Genomic DNA, 20,283 nt, shown 5'->3' with positions numbered 1-20,283 from the left:
TATTACTCACGTCCCAACCACGTGTTTCATCTTTGTCTCGCCATAGACTGTGGCTATGTCCATCCAGGCAAACGTTACTTGCTTGTCATCTTTCAGTTGTTTCTCATTCTGATAAGCACTTGAGATCAGGTGCCATGTTCCTTGGATCTGGAGAAAAGGTGTGAGACATAATGGAGTCAGCAGATCAATGAAAGCCCCTGTGATTGTGTGCACAGTGTCATCACTGATTAAGCATAGCAGATAGAGCCAAAGAAACCCTTCACTCAGTTTGGAGATTGCTGTGGTGGAAGCACATGACAAGCAAGGGATAAGAATGTCTTTGAAACTCCTCCTGCCTGAACTACTTGTAGTCTCGCACCGCTGCTAGTCAGACACCGCCACTGTTGTAGTGCCATTATTAAGGGATCTGTAGGTGGACTGGTTCAAGATGGAGCCTACAGATGATGGGAGGGTTCTTCACTGTCAGCTGGGTTTTGGGTGTGAGGAACTCCACAGTTAACAGGCGCTTTGTAAATGATGTTTGCTGAATGCAAGGAGCCTCCTCCGCTTGTACCTCCTATTGTACAAGCACCATCTTCCGAAGGCACATCAGTAGGTGCAGGATTGCGTGAGACCCACAGGTAATGAGTATTTTTACTCACACCAACGGTTGAGGGAGGAAGAGTGTGCTGCCCAAAGAATTGGTCAAACTATCTTGTTGCAGTAGCATTGGGTAAATCTTAAATCTGGTATTTGTAAAGCGCGAACTACTCACCCTTACGGGTCTCAAGGCGCTGGAGCCGTCGTGGAAATTAAGTGAGCTATTGCCCGGAGTCACATGGTGCTGAGCTGATCTGCCACCGGAGCCGGGGATCGAACGTGATCCCTGTGCTCCCTGTGGCCGCTGCACCACACCTCTCGTGTGTGTGTGTGTGTGTGGGTGGTTGGGTGTGTGTGTGTGTGTGTGTGCGTGTGTGTGTGTGTGTATGTGTGGAATTCAACATCTGTTAGCACACTGCCCCACAGAAGAGAGTGCCGACACGTTACATTCGGGTGAGAGGAGGGCTTCTATCCTCGCCAGTGAATGGCTACTGAAGGCCATTGCAAAGTGAGCAATTAACCTGCCATCAATGCAAGTCCCACTAAGGGTCAGACTGGAGACATGTTGTATCTGTGAGCTGAGTACTGCCCGAGCGCTGAGTACAGGATGCGTGGAGTGAGTTTATCACTACTTGTAAACTTTATTAACTGTATAATTAATTAAAATCATTACCGTAAAAACAATCAGTATATAAAAGCAAAAAACAGTGCTTCTGTACTGAGTAAAATGTAACACCCCTCCACGAGTCCAGCGTAGTCGGCCTTTCCCCAGCATTTATGGACATGTTCTTGAAGCCCCCGTTTGTGCCCTGCCGCTGCCCGCGTCCCAAGCAGTGGGACATCAGCAGGGCAGCTCTCTAGTGGCCGCCCGTCGGAGCCTTCCCCCTGCTGCCTCGCGCGCGAGGCTACGCCCACTAGGGTTATGCCCCCCAATAGTGTGGAGCGGGAGGCGGGCCGTTGGGGGCGGGGGGGGGGCGCGGCTTAGTTAGTCCCGTTAGTCCTTCGGGCGGTTGGGGGGCCTGACCAACCGGGGGTGTGCCACAACACGCTCCGCCCCTGTCGGAAGGGGCGGGAGTAGGAGACAGATCACGTGACCCAGTGGATGATCTGTAAATAATTATGTGCCACGCTGCCGGGCATCGACCCACCGTGTGTGCTGGCTCACCAGGCGGGCAGAGCAGCAAGGGGCTGCCTGCCCTGGATCGCCCGTAAGATAACCCAATTTTATTATCATACTGTGTTGTATGAAATAAACCTGCAGCAGTTCTTCACCCACAAATAAGTGTCAGTGTAATCTTTGGGTGACGTCTGTGTATGCGTGTTGACTGAAGCGGATGACGGTGTGGTCACTATGAAGTTGATCTACATTACGGAGCTCTTGAGCTGCCCTCTGTGGCACTCCAAGTGTCTCTCCGGTGGAAATGCTCTCTTGGGGGGCGTGCGAGGGGGGCACCGTCATTGGTGCATCTTTGAGTGAACGCGTCAGCATCCGTCCGCGGAGTTTACCATGTACGTCCCCCGGGTGATGCTACTTCCGTTGGCGACTTTTAAGGCTATCCTGATTTGATGGAGTTTATCACTAGAGGGGGGGCAAAATCATTTTGTAAATTGTGAAATAATAAAAAACTATCTTTTTTTTTCAAATTGCCCTAGGTGTAAAATTTGGCCTCACAAAAGAACTAAGCAGGCACTCCAATTCGATCTGAAGGAAAACCTGAAAAGTCGGAGGATTTCCGGTGTTTCATGTGGTTCTTACAGTTTTTGGGGTTCTTTCTGGCAAAATGAGGTGCAAAGAGAACCACAAGATCCACCCAACACTGCCTATGAACCGGACAGTTTAGAAGTGCATGTGGCTGCCCCAGGACCTCATTTTATCAGAGAGACTCCCGTGAACGAACTAGCTAGGAAGTGGCCAGTTTGCAGGTGGTTCAGGGCATGATAACCAGCTACCGTTTGCCTCATTTTTCTTCCACGGCAGGCGAAATCAAATCGTCAAACATTTTGTCGACTTACATTTCAAATTTGTTTTAGGATCCCATGGAATGAAACAAAGTCCAGGCCTAGGAGTGAGCGGACCCACCCTTTCAGCCGTGCAACAGGCATGGTGCTCCCATGTCTCTCTTCACTTGCTTTTTTTTATCCAGCTTGTGCAAGCCAGTAGAAGGTATAGGGGCAGATTTACAAGCCCCTTGCGCCACTTTTGCGTCACTTTTCCCATGTTAAAAATGACGCAAAAGTGGCGCAAGGGGCTTGTAAATCTGCCCCATAGTGTTCAAGGGTGTCCACAAGTAAAGAACCAGGCGGTAGGGCAGCGGGCAGCAATTTTAGCTGCTGGGAAGAGCACATTGCATTGTACCAAACAGCACTTCGACTTGACTAACAGACTAGCGTTACTGTTTTTGCAATCTCAAACTATCGCAACTGTGTGCTTTTATCTATCATGATTTCTATCTGGAGTTTTACATTCTAGTGTTTGAGATGTATCAGAATTTTTCTATCTGTGATTTCAATATCGCTGTTTTCGGGTGTATGTATTCATGCACTTTTATGATTTGCATTAAATAAATAAATACTTGATGTAGCTGAGTGGCAGACAGAATCACCTACTCCAGAGGGCGCAATAGTGTTTAACTTAGTTATTTTCGTTTCTTTTTTGGTATTCATTGAGTGACGTGGACTGAGTTTTGGATAATTATTTTCTTCAGTGCTGTTTCTACTTCCTTTGTTAAAGCCATGTTGGAGAACATTCCTGCTGCATATTGCTAATTTAATTTAATTTTAATTTAATTAAATTAAAATTAAATGAAATAATATATTGTGTTGTGTTGAGGTTTTGATATGTGTCAAACAATAGCCCCACCATCATAATTCTGGTTGGTCCTGCCTTGGAGCATACTGGTACACAACTTCAAAGTGTACCTGAAGCTGGCAGGAAGGCAAATACATTTGGATCAATGAAAGCAACGTTGTATTGTCTTTTATCTAAGAGATTTGGCATTTTTAGAAACGTATTCGAACGGAAAGAAGGGGATATTAGGGAGAGAATGCACAGAATGTACAGAAAAGTTCAGAAGCACCTAAAAGAGAACTTTGGACATTGAGGAAATATTGTATTACAACGTTAAGAGTTTTTCTTGTGAACACAAGTGTAGCATCTTCCGAGCCCAGGTACCCACCAATGGCCCCCCCACAGACGGTGCTTAGTGTTACATGTCTTCATTCTGCTGTGTGTAACTGCAAACTTACATTCTAAAACAAGCTTTCATGGCATTGTGCTCCGACTCCTACATCACAGCTCTACGGAGTCCATTAGGAACCAAACGGGTTCAGTCATAAAATATTGCAAGACACTACATCTTGCATATATACGATCACATTTCCTCAATCAACCTTCATTCCACTTTAGTTATTCGAGCTGATATGGTTACCGGAAGTTGGGAGCTGTCATCTTCACTGACAGAGATCTTCGAAGACGGAAAAGAAGTTACAGCAGTCACTGGAGTTTCAGGTTCAGTCTTTCCTTCACCATCTTGAATCAAATTTCGAAAGTGAGCAGAATCTCTGATAATAGCCTTCCCAGGACGCTCACCAGATGTCCCTTGGTGGACACAACATGGAAAGGTCAGCATCATACGGAGCATCCGATTTTCTCCTTTGCAGTTGGAGAGCGTTCACTAAACTCAGTGTTCTTTGCATGTCGCCGCTTCTTGGCATAAGCTCTCGTCTTTTCCTTGTTAATCAAGTCTTTCATTCGAGTTGTATTTTCACCTCTTTCTCTTTTGTTGGTCCATTTTAATAACTTGGTTGTCATTGCTATCCCAAACATCAAAGTCGCAGGACTTTTGTCTGTGGTCTAGTTAGGTGCTGAACGATAGGGTCGGAGGGTGGAAGTCTGCAAATTGAGCTTCTCAAGAGTTGTACGCTTTACTGCTTTTTTTTAGCGTATTCATAAAACGCTAAACCAGTCAGTTGGCCTGCCTTATGCTCAGATGCTCCAGAAAATCCTTGAATTCTCTACCGTTGAATGGTGGGCCATTATCAGACCTCAAAATGGCTAGAAAGCCCCATGTTGCAAAAATGCTGTCAAGTCTCTGAGTGGCTCGCTCATGAGTTGTGTATGTGAGATCGTCTATTAATGGAAATCGAGAGTACTCATCCACAATTACCCTCAGATCATGTACATTTTAGAGTGCACCGAAGAAATTGATGCTATTCTCTCCCATACATGCTTAGAAAGTTCTGACATGGTAAGAGTATGTTGAGTAATGTTTGAAGAGAGGCCGTTACATAGATGACAGACCTTGAGTTCTTTTTCAATCCTCTCATCTAAATATGGAAACCAAACTCGATCTCGGAGAGCTCTCTTGATGGCAACAACAAAACGATGTCCTTCGTGTGCCACTTCAATCATTTTCTGTTCTAAACCCTCCAGAATTATGATTCTCATCCCTCGCAGTATAACTCCTTCCTGAGTTATAGACAGTTCATCTTTAAAGTTTTTGTACTTTTGGTATTCCCCATCGCTGGTGAGAGGTCAAGCATGTCAGTTCCACGACAGATGTGTAATCATATCTTTCAACTTCAGCATGCCACTATCATGGCTTATGGCAGTGATGATCTGGGCTAACGATCTGGCAGCTGGCGCATTTGACTTTACAATGAAATCGATGTAGGCTTCAGCCGTCTTAGATGGAGTACCTTGACTTTGTATATGCACTACGGAAAATAAGTCAGCAGGGTTTTAATCCTTCCCTGGATGATGCACAATATTGCAATCATACTCTTGCAATCTGAGTCCCCACCAATCAATGTGAGGAGGCTTTTTGATTACCAAAATAGTCAATAAAGCTTGATGATCAATTACCAGTATAAAAGGCTTTCCATACAGGAATACATCGAAATGTTCACAGTCCATACCACAGCCAAACTTTCTTTCTTGTTTTGAGAGTAAGCAAGTTCTGTTTAGGATAAACCTCTATTGGCATATTCTACAATATGCCTTCAAGCGGGGGGGTGTCCGCTGTGCTGTACCAGGACATCGCCTAACACAATGGGGCTAGGGTCAAAAGCAATCTCTGTATGAAGCTTTGGATTGAAATAGGCCATTTGAGTAGCAGTTTCAATGGCTTGTTCAATTTTCTAGACGCTTCCCTCACATTCTTTTGACCAGTTGAATGAAACATTTTTTTCGTTAACTCTCGTAAGGGAGCATTTATGGTAACAAAGTCTTGTATGTAATCTTAAACAGGAAGTGGCCGTGCCAAGAAATGAACATATCATAGAACCCTCTTGTGGGGGATCAGCCTTTGACAGTGATTGTACTTTAGCAGGATCAGGTGTCGCCCCCCCATCAGAAAAGATATGGCAAATTGTTTTTAACTTTGTCTTGTGGAACTCATACGTGTCCGCATTCAAATTTAGTCCTGCATCAGTCAGTAGGAGACATACTTGGGTGAGAGATTTATCACGTTCCTTCTGGGTAGCTCCGAAAAATAATATGACACTGCTATAGTTGAATGCATTCACAACTGGCGGTATGATATGTCGAATGACGTCATGGAAAACTTCTGCAGCCAATGACATACCAAAACTGAGTCTTTTATATCGAAATAGAACAACATGTGTAGAAGAGGTTGTAATATACCTGCAGTCTTCTTTGAGTTCGAACTAATGATAACCTGTATTTAAATTAGGGCGAAAATCCTTGCACCATATAATTGCGTTATCATGTCAGCAATTTGTGCATCTGGATGTCGTTCTCATTCAATTGCATTGTTTGCTTAGCACATATCAACTCACATGCGTATAGCTCTTTCAGTGTCCTCTTTAGGCACTACCACTATGGGAGAAACCCATGGTGTCAGACAAGTTGCACCCATAATAATGTCATGCTTAAGTAATGATTCAAGTTCTTTTTCAACAGCTTCTTGTACAGGAAAAGAAACTTGCCTATGTCTCTGATAAACAAGATGGACATCGTCATTCAAGTCAAGTCAAGTCAGAGAATTTATATAGCGCACTACCTACCCAGAGGGTCTCAAGGCGCTTAGAAAGGGGAGGAGGATTACTTGTAAAATATCCACGTTTTAAGTTGCTTTCTGAATGCTAGGTGGTTCTGGGTGAGGCGAAGGTAAGCGGGGAGTGAGTTCCATGTTTTAGCAGCCAGGTATGAGAAGGATCTGCCTCCCATGGTGGTCTTGTTGATGCGAGGTACAGTGGCGAGGGCTTGGCTGGAAGAACGTAGTTGGCGGGAGGGGGTGTAGAAGGACAGTCGTGAGTTGAGGCATTCTGGTCCGATGTCGTAGAGTGATTTGTGTGCGTGGGTTAGTAGTCGAAAAGTGATTCTCTTATTGACGGGTAGCCAGTGGAGGTCTTTCAGGTGACCAGAGATGTGTTCGTTGCGCGGGATGTCTAATATGATCCTGGCTGAGGCGTTTTGGATTCGTTGGAGTTTCTTCTGGAGTTTAGCGGTAGTACCTGCGTAGAGGGTGTTTCCGTAGTCCAGTCGGCTCGTGACTAGAGCATGGGTGACTGTTTTCCTTGTTTCGGTGGGGATCCAGCGAAATGTTTTCCTGAGCATGCGGAGAATGTTGAAGCAGGATGAGGATACGGCGCTGACTTGTCTGTTCATTGAAAGTGAAGAATCCAGGATCACGCCTAGGTTCCGTGCGTGGTCTGTCGGGATGGGTGCTTTTCCAAGGGCTTCCGGCCACCAAGAGTCGTCCCATGCAGAGGGGGATGTGCCTAAGATGAGGACTTCTGTTTTGTCTGAGTTCAGTTTCAGACGGCTTTGTTTCATCCATTCGGCAACCTCTTTCATTCCTTCGTGTAGGTTAGTTTTGGCGGTGCTGGGGTCATTGGTGAGAGAAAGGATTAGTTGAGTGTCATCCGCGTAAGAGATGATGTTGAGGTTGTGTTGGCGGGCGATGGCCGCGAGGGGGCTCATGTATACGTTGAAGAGGGTGGGGCTGAGTGATGATCCTTGTGGTACGCCACAGATGACTTCAGTGGCCTCGGACTTGAATGGTGGGAGGCGGACTCTCTGGGTTCTTCCGGTGAGGAACGAGGTGATCCATTCAAGTGCTTTTCCTTGTATTCCGATGTTATTGAGGCGTTGTAACAGGGTGCTGTGGCAGACTGTGTCGAAGGCTGCAGAAAGGTCGAGGAGGATGAGGGCGACTGTGTCTCCATTGTCCAGTAGAGTTCGAATGTCGTCTGTTGCTGCGATGAGGGCGGTCTCAGTGCTGTGTTTTGCTCGGAAGCCAGATTGTGAGGAGTCGAGGGATTTGTTGGCTTCGAGGAAAGCGGCGAGCTGGTTGTTGACGGCTTTCTCGATGACTTTGGCCGGGAATGGAAGGAGCGAAATGGGGCGGTAATTTTTGAGTTCGGTGGGGTCCGCTGTGGGTTTTTTCAGAAGGGCGGTGAGTTCAGCGTGTTTCCAGTCTTCCGGGAAGGTGGCGGAGTTGAGGAGCAGTTGATGACGTCTCGGAGGTGCGGTGCTATGATGGAGTCTGCTTTGTTGAAGATGTGATGAGGACATGGGTCTGTGGGGGATCCTGAGTGGATGGAGTTCATCAGGCGGATTGTGTCCTCAGTGGAGATTGGGTTCCAGTCGTTAAGGGTGTTCACGGGGGGAGAATGTTCAGCAAATGGTTGGGTGGGTTGGTCTCTGGGTTGGTTGTCGAAGCTGTTGTGGATGTCTGCAATCTTGTTGTGGAAGAATGAGGCTAGGGAGTCGCAGAGGGCTTGAGAGGGGGTGATGTCGTTGGAGTTGGCCGAGGGGTTGGAGAATTCCTTGACGATGTTGAAAAGTTCCTTGCTGTTGTGGGCGTTGTTGTCGAGTCGATCCTTGAATGCTGTTTTCTTGGCCTTTCGGATTAGTTGGTGGTGAGTGCGGGTGGCGTTTTTGAAGGCGTCCTTGGTGCTAGTGGTTGGGTCTTTTTTCCAGGCCTTTTCAAGGGAGCGGCAGAGTTTCTTGGACTTCTTAAGATCATCGTTGAACCATGAGGCCTTCTTGCTGCCAGGTTTGCTTTGACGTTTTTTCAGTGGTGCTAAGGTGTCGGCGGTGTTGGATAACCATAGGGTGAGGTTAGCGGCGGCTTGGTTTGGGTTAGAGGAGTGGGCTGGGGTGTTTAGAAGGAGCGATGCGGAGATCTGGTCGGTGGTGATTTTGTTCCAGTTTCTTTGCAGAGTTGGTTGGGGGTGGTTGATGGGTTTTGGCTTGTTGTAGGTGAAGTGAACGCAACTGTGGTCAGTCCAGAGGAGATTCGTAGTGTGGCTGAAGGAGACGTGATTGCTGGAGGTGAAGATGGGGTCGAGTGTGTGACCTGCGATGTGGGTGGGGGAAGTGACTAGTTGTTTAAGTCCGAGGTTGGTGAGGTTGTCCAAGAGGGTGGTGGTGTTGCGGTCGTTGATCTTTTCAAGGTGAAAGTTGAGGTCTCCCAGAAGGATGTAGTCTTTGGAGGGGAGCGCGTGTGGAGTGACGAAGTCCGTGATTTCTTCACTGAATTTTGCGCGGGGTCCTGGTGGTCTGTAGAGGAGGGTGCCTCTGAGTGTGGTCTTGGGGTCGATGTGTATTTGGAAGTGAAGGTGTTCGGAGTTGGCGAGGTTGGCGTCAGAGCTGGTTGAGATGCGGATAGATTTCTTATGGACGATAGCGATTCCTCCTCCTGTGTGGCCGATGCGGTCCTTGCGTGTGATCTTATAGTCTTCAGGGATGGCAATGGTGATGTCTGGGGCGGAGGAAGCGTTCATCCATGTTTCCGTTAGGAAGGCGACGTCTGGAGAGATGGTGTCTAGTAGATTCCATAGGTCAATGGCGTGTCTGTGGACCGAGCGGGTGTTGAGAAGGATGCATTGTAGGTGGGTGGGGTCGGGAATCTGTGGTGTGGTCGTAGCGGAGATGCAGTTGGTGCCGCTAAATTTGCAGGAGTAGCAAGAGAAAGGTCCATGGGTGTGTCCAGGAGCGGCTTGGACGCAGTTGGGGGCGTGACCGGGGTTAAGGGCTAGGAGGGTGGCGGCATCGTAGGTGATGCGGGAGGGCAAAGCAGCGCGAGGGGCAGGGGGTCTGGCGCTGGGCGCGGTCCAGGCGCGGACGGGCGTAGACGGGCTTACCTTTGGCGCACCTTCGGCGTGGCCGTAGCGCGTGGACGCTGCGCGTGGGGACATCAGACATAAATGGAGAGAGGAGGGGGCGGAGCGAGGGAGGGGCTGCAGGGAGGTGTGATCGTGGTGGAGGGGCGGGCTGGCAGGTAGAACAACAAACAAAATGGCCGGAAGTAAATCACAGTCATTAATGTGTAACTATACTTTCATAGTCTTTAGCTTTCCCAAACTATAACACAATGAAGGTAATTGACTTACTATTTCGTGTTGAACATTCATGTTGTAATTCATAGAAATCAGTCCTATATCAGCAGTGGCACTGAAACTGAGAAGACAGGCACTTGCAGCTGTACCATGAAGCACATAGATAGGTGCGTGCACCTCGGTTTTCTTGTGTTTCAATGTCGCTACAAATGAACCTTGCGACATGCTGTCCTCTGACTAATCTTTATTGAGAGCTGGAAACATTACTTTCTTTACAGCCTTCTGAAAAATGTCACTATTCCGAGTGTCCGTCTCGGCTCTTTATTTTCTGACAACCTGTGAAGTTGTTCTGAGCCCCACTTCACAACTTTGTGAATGGATCACTTCAGATATAGACGACTCCGTAAGCACAACCCCGAACACGTCTCCTTGAGCCACCCTCACCGAGTGCGATATTATGATGACTCTCTTCAGAGCATTCAGTAAGTCATTTATTTCTTTTCATCTGAATGCCAATTTGCATTTTGTAACACCTGGTTGATCCCAACCATGCAGCGCTTCTGTTCTCAGAAATATTTTGCAAGTTATGATTATTAGCGGCTGCACTTCATAAACCACGGAGAATCCGTTTTTAACATTAACACTCCGTGCATTGTACAATTTTATCTTGTGTGGCAGCACGGTACCTTTATGTATAGCTTGATGAGCTGGTTCTCGACCATCATCGTGTAAATTCTTTGCAACACTTCCGTTGTCTTCATTTGCTTTACAGTGGCTGGAGTTGCACTTTGACTCCACCTGCATGAAGCGCCAATTCCATTTGTCGATCGCAACACACATGGCATGCATAAGCAGTTTAATTGGACCACAGCAAACTCTCTGGGAGAGAACGGTTGTTCTACGGGTTACTTATCTTCTATTGAGATGACATGTGTAACTGCAAACTCAAGCTTCCATGACATTGAACCCTGACACCTACGTCACAGCTCTACAGAGCCCGTTAGGAACCAAAGGGGTTCCATCATAAACTATCGCAAGACACTACAACAACCAGAGGCTTATATAATACTGAAACTATTGTAAATTTGCAAGAGTTTCTAGCAAGATATACATTTAGTCTGAGTCGAAAGTAATATTTTGAGGGATCAGTTAATGGTGCACACATCTAATAAAAAATTATATAAAAAAAACTGTGCCAATTTAATTTTCAGGTAATTGGCAAGTACTGTTGTTAGAAGGTGACCCCAGAGGAGTCAGGGAGGTTACCTGAACACCCTGAGACCTACCCTCGGGATATCGTAGCCGGGCACTGGCGGGAGACTCCTCAGGGGGAAGAGCCTCGTATCTAGGATCGCACACACAGCACCACACGACAAAGAGACACCACACGGTAGGTTCTTGGGAACAGATCTTTATCTATTCAGCTACGTCAGATCTTTATGATCCCCAAGGTAGATATGTACAAAATAGAGCATGGGCTCAGAGAGTCTCGGTAGGGAAGGGGGTAGCGGGACAGTCTTTGGGGGATCCGGATAGATGCAGGGGCGTACCCAACGCACAGTTCACAATCCTCGAGCCGGGGGATACGCTGTAGTCCAGCCGGACCAGAGGAGTCTTTAGAGGCCGCGAGTCCTCAGGGGAGCCGCGAGTCACTCAGCAGGGCTCAAGCACAAGTTCGGAGGTCTTACGATCTTCAGGGGAGCCGCAAGTCACTCAGCAGGGCTCAAGCACAAGTTCGGAGGTCTTACGATCTTCAGGGGAGCCGCGAGTCACTCAGCAGGGCTCAAGCACAAGTTCGGAGGTCTTACGATCTTCAGGGGAGCCGCGAGTCACTCAGCAGGGCTCTCGTCGTTCCAGAGTCGAATCTGCCAGATAGCCTCAGAGCACCCCTTGTTATAGGTCAGCTCCTCTTTGATGTCCGGGGTCCGTGCGGGCAGGGGTCTCAGCGCCTGGGGGCCGCTCGTTGGAGTTTCCTGCCCTGTTGTCCTTTGATCCTTTCAGGGCCGGGTCGGGAGGAGTCCCAGACACCCAGCAGGCGTGGAGCCAGCCCTCAGGGAGGCCAGAGGGCCGATCGAAACCCATCTCCCGAGGGGAGGCCAGAGGTGTGATGGAATCTGCTCCTCCCTCTCTCACTCTATGGGAGCGCGATGTTCCCCAGCCGGGGTGGCGCCTCTAGGCCTGGGTTGTGCTGGGGCCGGGCGGCCATCGTAGGTGCATGAAGTGGGCACGCGGGCCCGGTGGTGCTGGGAAGATGGAGGGCACAGACAGGGATGTCCGGGTCGGGTGTGTGTGGGTCCTGGTGGACAGGACCGGCTAGGCCGTGTACTGAGGGACTGAATGAGGTGTACCGGTCAGGGGGTGTGGCCAGGGGTCAGGGATGGCCATGCCACAAGGCCGGGTCTAACACGCGTCCCCCCCAGCTGAAAGCCGGAGAGAACTACCCATCTTCTTGGGGGTTCTCTTCGCTGAGGCGGAAGAACCGGGAGAGGCCGTCAGCGTTGGCGTGGTCAGTACCAGGGCGGTGCTCTACGGTGAAATCCATCCCCTGGAGGGAGATTGACCACCGCAATAGTTTGGGGTTTTCCCCTCGCATCTGTATGAGCCATCGCAGGGGGCGATGGTCGGTTTGGACTTTGAAATGGGTGCTGAACAGATAGGGTCGTAGTTTTTTGAGGGCCCAGACTACGGCGAACGCCTCGCGTTCAATGGTGCTCCACTTCTCTTCTCTGGGTAACAGCCTTCGGCTGAGGAAGGCTACGGGCTGGTCTAGGCCTTGGTCATTCACCTGTGACAGGACTGCCCCAATGCCATGCTCGGAGGCATCAGTTTGTACCACAAACTCCTTGGAGTAGTCGGGGGCCTGGAGCACGGGGGCAGTACACATGGCCACTTTCAGGGCAACGAACGCCTCCTGGCAGGCAGAGGTCCACTGCACCTTCTTGGGCTGTTTCTTGGACGTGAGTTCCGTGAGGGGACCGACAAGGCTGCCGTACCCCCGGATGAATCTTCGGTAGTAGCCGGTGAGGCCCAAAAAGGCTCGGACCTCCGTTTGGGTAGTGGGTGGTTCCCAGGCTATGATGGCGTCGATCTTAGGCTGCAGTGGGGCGACCTGCCCGCTTCCGACCTGGTGCCCTAGGTAGACCACCGAACCTTGCCCAATCTGACATTTGCTGGCTTTTACTGTGAGACCTGCCTGGCGCAGGGCCGTTAGCACCCTCCGGAGGTGCTGGAGGTGCTCACTCCATTCGGAACTGAAAACCGCGATATCGTTGAGATATGCGGCGCTGAACTTTTCCAGCCCGGCCAGGACTCTATTTACCAGTCGCTGGAAGGTGGCCGTGGCATTTTTCATCCCGAAGGGCATCACGCGGAAGCGATAGTGCCCATCCGGGGTGGAGAAGGCGGACCGCTCCTTGGCTCCTTCTGTGAGCGCAATTTGCCAGTACCCGCAGGTTAGATCGAATGTGCTGAGGAAATTAGCCGACCCGAGGCGGTCAATGAGCTCGTCTGCTCGGGGAATGGGGTGAGCGTCGGCTCGGGTGACTTCATTGAGTCCCCGGTAGTCCACACAGAATCGGAGTTCTGGGGTGACACCGGGGGCTGCTGCTTTCGGGACCAGTACCACGGGGCTGGCCCAGGGGCTGTCTGAGGGTTCGATCACCCCCAAGGTCAACATCTTCGAGACCTCGGCCTGGATGCAGGACCGGACTAGATCAGGTACTCGGCAGGCTCGTTGCTTCACCGGCGGCTGTCTCCGGTGTCCACGTCATGGACACACCAGTCAGTGACTTTGGGGACGAGAGAGAATAAGTCAGGGAATTGCCCTAAGAGCTGGCGGCAGTCTTCGCGTTGCTGGGAAGTGAGGGATGGAGAGAGGTTCACTCCTTCCACAGAGCCATCCTTCTCCTCGGTACACAGGAGGTCAGGGAGGGGATCTGACTCCTCCTCGGCCCCGTCATCGGTGGCCAGCAGCAGACTCAGCTCCGTCCGCACGAAGTGGGGCTTGAGGCGGTTCACGTGAAGGACCCGAAGGGGGTCCCGAGGGGACTGGACGTCCACCAAGTACGTGACCTGGCTCTTCCGCTCAACGACTTTGAAGGGCCCGGTCCATTTATCCTGGAGGGCGCAAGGTTTCACGGGGGCCATGACCCATACCTGCTGGCCCGGCTGGAACTCGACCAGAGTGGCATTCTGGTCGTACCAGCGTTTCATTTCTTCTTGGCTCGCCTCCAGGTTGGCCTCGGCTATTTCTTGAAACTTCCTAGTCTGGTTTCGGAGGGTCAGAACGTATTGGAACACATCTCGGGGGGGGGGCTCGGGTCGCTGCCTCCCACCCTTCCTTGACCAAGCTGAGGGGCCCCCGGACGGGGTGCCCGTAGAGTAACTCAAAGGGGCTGAACCCCAGGGATTTCTGGGTGACTTCCCGGTAGGCGAACAAAAGGCAGGGGAGCAGGACGTCCCACTTGCGCTGGAGGGGCTCTTCCAGGCCCGCGATCATCCCCTTCAAAGTCCGGTTAAACCGCTCTACTAGGCCATTCCCTTGGGGGTGGTACGGTGTGGTGAACTTATAGGACACTCCACATTGTTGCCACAGGGACGTCATGTACTTAGAGATAAAGTTCGTCCTGCGGTCGCTTACGACCTCGCGAGGAAAACCCACACGGGAAAAGATCCCCATCAACGCCCGGCCCACGTCGGGGGCGGTGATGGTGCGTAGGGGAATGGCCTCCGGGTATCGGGTGGCATGGTCCACTAGGACGAGGATGAAACAGTGACCTTGGGAGGTCGGGGGGTCCAGGGGCCCCACGATGTCGATCCCGACCTGTTCGAACGGGGTATTGACGACAGGGAAGGGTTGGAGGGGAGCCTTGCGCTTTCCTCCACTTTTCCCACTAGCCTGGCACGTGGGACAGGACTTGCAGTGGGTTTCTACATCTGCTTTCATTTTCGGCCAGTAAAAGTGAGTCACTAGGCGACTGTATGTTTTGTCTTGGCCCAAGTGGCCTGCGAGGGGGACATCGTGGGCCAAGCCCAGGAGGAAGTCTCGGAAGCGTAGGGGTACCACCAGCACCCGGGCTGATCCTAGCTCCACCGATTTCTGCTCACTGTACAAAAGGTCATTTTCCCAATATAGCCGGTGTGTTCCAGATTGGTCGCCCGCGGCTTGGGCCTCTGCTTGCTGCCGGGGTCCGACCAAGGAGGGACAGGTAGCTTACTCTTGGCAGAACTCCTCTCGGGAGGTGCCCCCCTCGTGGCGCCACTGGGCCAACTCGGGCAGAACGCTTAACTCCGCGATCTGTGCGGGGTCGGACGGTAGGGGTTCATCGTTGGTGACAGATTCTCCACGTGGGGAGATGGGGGGGACCTTGGCTGGGACAATCCTGTCCTCGTTGGCAGGTGCGTCCTCGACTTCCCCAAGGGGGGGCAGTCGGGCCGCCATAGATCGGGAGGGGGCGCACACCCACTCGGGGAGACCCATCATCCCTGGGTGGGCCTTGCGCTCGACTTGCTGCCAGGGGGAACTTTCCAGGTCGTTTCCCAGGAGACAGTCGACCGGCTGAGAGATTATTACGGCTACTTTCAATTTACCGACCACTCCACCCCATTCAAAAGGCACCAGGGCTACCTGACAGAGACTCTCCGTGTTGTCAGCCGCAATTACAGGGCAAAATACATTGGGGAGGATCTGGTCTTTGTGGACTAAGTGGCTGAGGACACCGATGATGCTCGCCCCGGTGTCACGAAGGGCCTCTACCTGTTGGCCATTGATTGTCACTAGCTGCCCATATTTCTTCGTATTGGAGGGCAGGAGGCTCCCAGGGACCATTTCTCTGTCTCCTTATGATACCAAGGCCATGGCGGCGGGTTCCCATTTTACAGTCTCCTCAATCTCCTCCCCTAGGGCTACGTTGGCTATCCGTCTGGCGGGGGGGTTGTAGTGGGGACGCTCAGGGCCATGGGGCATTCGGGGTCATTGGCGTAATGCCCGGGCTTCTGGCAACGGAAACAAGTGATGGTCACCCGGTGCCCCCGTCTCACGGGTGGACCGGATACAGCTGTTGGGGGTGCCGGGAAGTGCGGAGGTTGGCTTTTCGTGGGACTGGACTGGGATTCCCTCTGCCCTCCCTGGTCCCCCCCCCCTCTCTGGAGGGGTGGTCCCTGACTGGCTCGGGGGTATTCTCCTACAGGGCCCCGGGAGACCCGGGTGTTGGTCCAGCGATCCGCCTCGACAGCCAGCTTCCTCGGATCCGTGAGCTTGCTGTCGAGCAGATGCTGGCGTAGCTCCACAAAGCAGTTCGCCGCCAGGTGTTCCCATAACATGAGGTCGGTTAGTTCGTCCAGGGTGGTTACTTTGCTGCCCTTAATCCACCCGTCGAATGCACGGCTGAAAAAGTTCACATACTCCACCCACGTGGTGCCAGGGATCTTCTTGCAGTCCCGGAACCGCTGGCGGTACATCTCCGGGGTGAGGCCGTACCTTGTGAGGAGGGCCTCCTTCATGTGGCTGTAGGAGGTCTGCATGGAGGATGGTAGGTCGAGCAGGGTGTCTCTCCCCTCGCTCAAAAATCAGCCCCACAACCCGGCCCCCCAATCTTTCTGCGGGACACGGTGGGAGGTCATGGTGACCTCATAGGCCTTGAACCATTGTTGGATGTCATCGTTCTTGTAGTATTCCTTGACCACATCTTTGGGGATGTGGACCTTCTGTTCCGCCTGTGGTGGCGCCCCCGGTTCTCCGGGGATCGATTTTCTTCGCTCCTTGACTTGAGCTCGATTTCTTTCAAGCTTCGTTCGTGCTCCAGTTGAAGTCTTCTTCCTTCGTGCTCCCGTTGGAGTTTCTTCTCTTCCAGTTCGCCTTGTACTCGCATCTGTTCCACTGCTAGCTTTTTCTCAGCTAATTTCAACTCGCCCTCAATTTTTAGTTTGGCCAGTTCGAGTTCGTGATTACGACTTCTCTCTCTGTCTGCGAGTTCTTCCGGGGATAGACCCCTGTCTGGTACGAAGCTTTGTACCTGGTTGCTGCTGCTTTCTCTTGGGGAGAGTCCAGCTTCGTCGTGGAGCTCCACCGCTCCTTCTGGGCGGGGGGCTCCGGATTCCACCCAAGCTTTCAGTGCCTTCTGCATATCTTCTTTGGTGTTGAGACCAGTGGTAGCCATTTTTAGTTCTTTGCAGAATTGCTTCAGTTCTTTGTGCGTGTACTCTTCCAGTTGTTCCGCCTGGAACACAGCACTTGCGTTGGTTTCTGTGAGGCTCATGGCGTTTTCTTCTGCCGTTTTTGCCGGTGGTGCGTCCGCTGCTTATGCTACGATCTCTAGATGATAGGCCCGAATCCCATCGCTTGCCACCAATGTTAGAAGGTGACCCCAGAGGAGTCAGGGAGGTTACCTGAACACCCTGAGACCTACCCTCGGGGTATCGTAGCCGGGCACTGGCGGGAGACTCCTCAGGGGGAAGAGCCTCGTATCTAGGATCGCACACACGGCACCACACGACAAAGAGACACCACACTGTAGGTTCTTGGGAACAGATCTTTATCTATTCAGCTACGTCAGATCTTTATGATCCCCAAGGTAGATATGTACAAAATAGAGCACGGGCTCAGAGAGTCTCGGTAGGGAAGAGGGTAGCGGGACAGTCTTTGGGGGATCCGGATAGATGCAGGGGCGTACCCAACGCACAGCTCACAATCCTCGAGCCGGGGGATACGCTGTGGTCCAGCCGGACCAGAGGAGTCTTTAGAGGCCGCGAGTCACTCAGCAGGGCTCAAGCACAAGTTCGGAGGTCTTACGATCTTCAGGGGAGCCGCGAGTCACTCAGCAGGGCTCAAGCACAAGTTTGGAGGTCTTACGATCTTCAGGGGAGCCGCGAGTCACTCAGCAGGGCTCAAGCACAAGTTCGGAGGTCTTACGATCTTCAGGGGAGCCGCGAGTCACTCAGCAGGGCTCAAGCACAAGTTTGGAGGTCTTACGATCTTCAGGGGAGGCGCGAGTTTCTCAGCAGGGCTCAAGCACAAGTTCGGAGGTCTTACGATCTTCAGGGGAACCGCGAGTCACTCAGCAGGGCTCAGAGGTTCCAAGGTTGCAAGGGAGCCGCGACCACGTCAGCAGGGCTCTCGTCGTTCCAGAGTCGAATCTGCCAGATAGCCCCAGAGCACCCCTTGTTATAGGTCAGCTCCTCTTTGATGTCCGGGGTCCGTGTGGGCAGGGGTCTTAGCGCCTGGGGGCCGCTCGTTGGAGTTTCCTGCCCTGTTGTCCTTTGATCCTTTCAGGGCCGGGTCGGGAGGAGTCCCAGACACCCAGCAGGCGTGGAGCCAGCCCTCAGGGAGGCCAGAGGGCCGATCGAAACCCATCTCCCGAGGGGAGGCCAGAGGTGCGATGGAAACTGCTCCTCCCTCTCTCACTCTATGGGAGCGCGATGTTCCCCAGCCGGGGTGGCGCCTCTAGGCCTGGGTTGTGCTGGGGCCAGGCGGCCATCGTAGGTGCATGAAGTGGGCACGGGGGCCCGGTGGTGCTGGGAAGATGGAGGGCACAGACAGGGAAGTCCGGGTCGGGTGTGTGTGGGTCCTGGTGGACAGGACCGGCTAGGCCGTGTACTGAGGGACTGAATGAGGTGTACGGGTCAGGGGGTGTGGCCAGGGGTCAGGGATGGCCATGCCACAAGGCCGGGTCTAACAACTGTGAAGTGATGTTAGTGGATTTTGTTTTCCACAGTTATGTAACATTGCACTATTATCACATGATTGATTGATCAGGAAAATCAAAAAGCACATGGTTTCCCTGGAACCAGGCGGTAAAGACCTGAAAAATACTCAGTACTTAATGCTGAGAGAACTAGCAGTAATAGCTACCAATGCCTCTCTCAGTAACACTGCCAATCAACACCTCCCAGGTACCCATCCAGTAATGCACAGGTGCGTAACGCAGCCCCTGAGGCGCAGGGGAGCCCAGCCTCTTACGGGGCCCCAATTCCTCAAAGGGGGCTATTCAGCCTAAGGCCAATGAATAGCTGTGAAATATAGAGTCGCGGGCCCTCGCCACATTCTGCGGGGGGGGGGGGGGTAGGGGAGGGAATAATTTTGCGTTAAGCTCCCAGTAATACCTGACCAGTACTTTACACAGAAACAGCTGTCGGTACCAAGGACGGACACCTTGTGGGCTCCTCCCCCCCTCCCCGCTGCCCATTCCACCTTCCTCCCAGTCACTGGCGCCTCTGGACTTAGACATTCCATGAGTATTTACAGGCCCTCCCGGTCTTGTCGCTGTTTCTTAGGGGGCTTGTTATTCATTGTTCGTCCCGCCTCTTCTGCTGCTGCCCTTACCCCTCTCTCTTTCACTTCCGGTGGTGCTGACCTCTCCCTCGCTGTGCTCCTGTCTCGCGCCCCCTCTTCTATTTACCCGCTGCAGCTGTGGGCAAAGGGCAGTTCCCTTGCATCACCCGGGCTGCCAGTGTCACCTCCAGGTACCCGGCTATAACACATGTTAGCATTTGGAAGAGATAAGGGGACATTTAGTCTTAGAATGAAAAATCGGGGGAATTTAATTTACCAGTTAATTTTCAATGAATGTACTTAATTACTTATAAGCGTGGCACATGCCTGATCTGACTGCCACAATGCTTGCATCGTGACATTTAGGTAAAACCTAAAAACTGTATTTGTGGTAGAGAGGGGGTACGGGTCCCCATTGCGCCCTTCTGTCAGTCTAGCAGTGGTGAGGAAAATGCCCCCCTCTGCCTGTGAGAGGACAACCTGCCCCCTCCCAGCCAAAGAGGGGAATCGTGGGTTTAGCTACTGTTTCTTTCACCAATAGAAGCTGGGCGTCAAAGGGAGAAATTCCAACCTTAACAGTAAAGAGCAGAGCACATCTGCTTAACTTCTTATCGGTTTGAAAGGTCGGCTCAGCCCTCCTGGTAATTAAATCCCCGCTGCTGCAGGCTGGCCAGGGGACAAACACCCAATTCGTAGATTGCTGAGTTGTCTGGCAGGCTGTTGATATCCATTTGAGTGACAGAGAGAGCCGGTCAAATGAGGGAAGCTCGGTGTGGCTGTGTGCACATCACCCACACCACTGAGTAGAGAGAGGCTGGTGTGGAGATGGCATGAAGCCAGAGACGTAGCTATCTGACCGATGTCCGATGGAGCTACCTTGAGAGCTAAAGGGGAGACTGGGTGTGGATTCCCTCCTCGGCCGTCACCTACCCAGTCGGTCATTGGGCAGACTTTCCCTTCGTCTCTCATACCGTCTACCCCCTCTTCCTCTCCCTTCTCACTCCCCCCTCCCCATATCCGCTCTATTTGTCTCCCCTTCTCGCTCTTTATTGTGTCACATATATTTATCTATACCCCCTTACCCTTCTAAGCTCCATTTATTTCGTCTTCTACTCTCTTGAAATGTT

General features: G+C 51.7%; 1 protein-coding gene across 1 annotated transcript in view; it reads right to left on the bottom strand.

Annotated features, from left to right (window-relative positions):
* LOC146869735 (uncharacterized) overlaps positions 1-20,283 on the bottom strand; it is a 144,211-nt gene that overhangs the window by 107,171 nt on the left and 16,757 nt on the right. The window contains exon 2 of the mRNA XM_085613809.1: positions 11-147. Coding sequence (XP_085469935.1) covers positions 11-147 — 137 coding nt within the window. The remainder of the gene's footprint in view (positions 1-10; positions 148-20,283) is intronic.

Source organism: Triturus cristatus, chromosome 1_1 (genome assembly GCF_964204655.1).
Source record: "Triturus cristatus chromosome 1_1, aTriCri1.1, whole genome shotgun sequence".
Lineage (NCBI taxonomy): Eukaryota > Metazoa > Chordata > Amphibia > Caudata > Salamandridae > Triturus > Triturus cristatus.
Note: the sequence above shows the minus strand (reverse complement) of the source record. Positions and strands in the feature narration are given on the sequence as shown.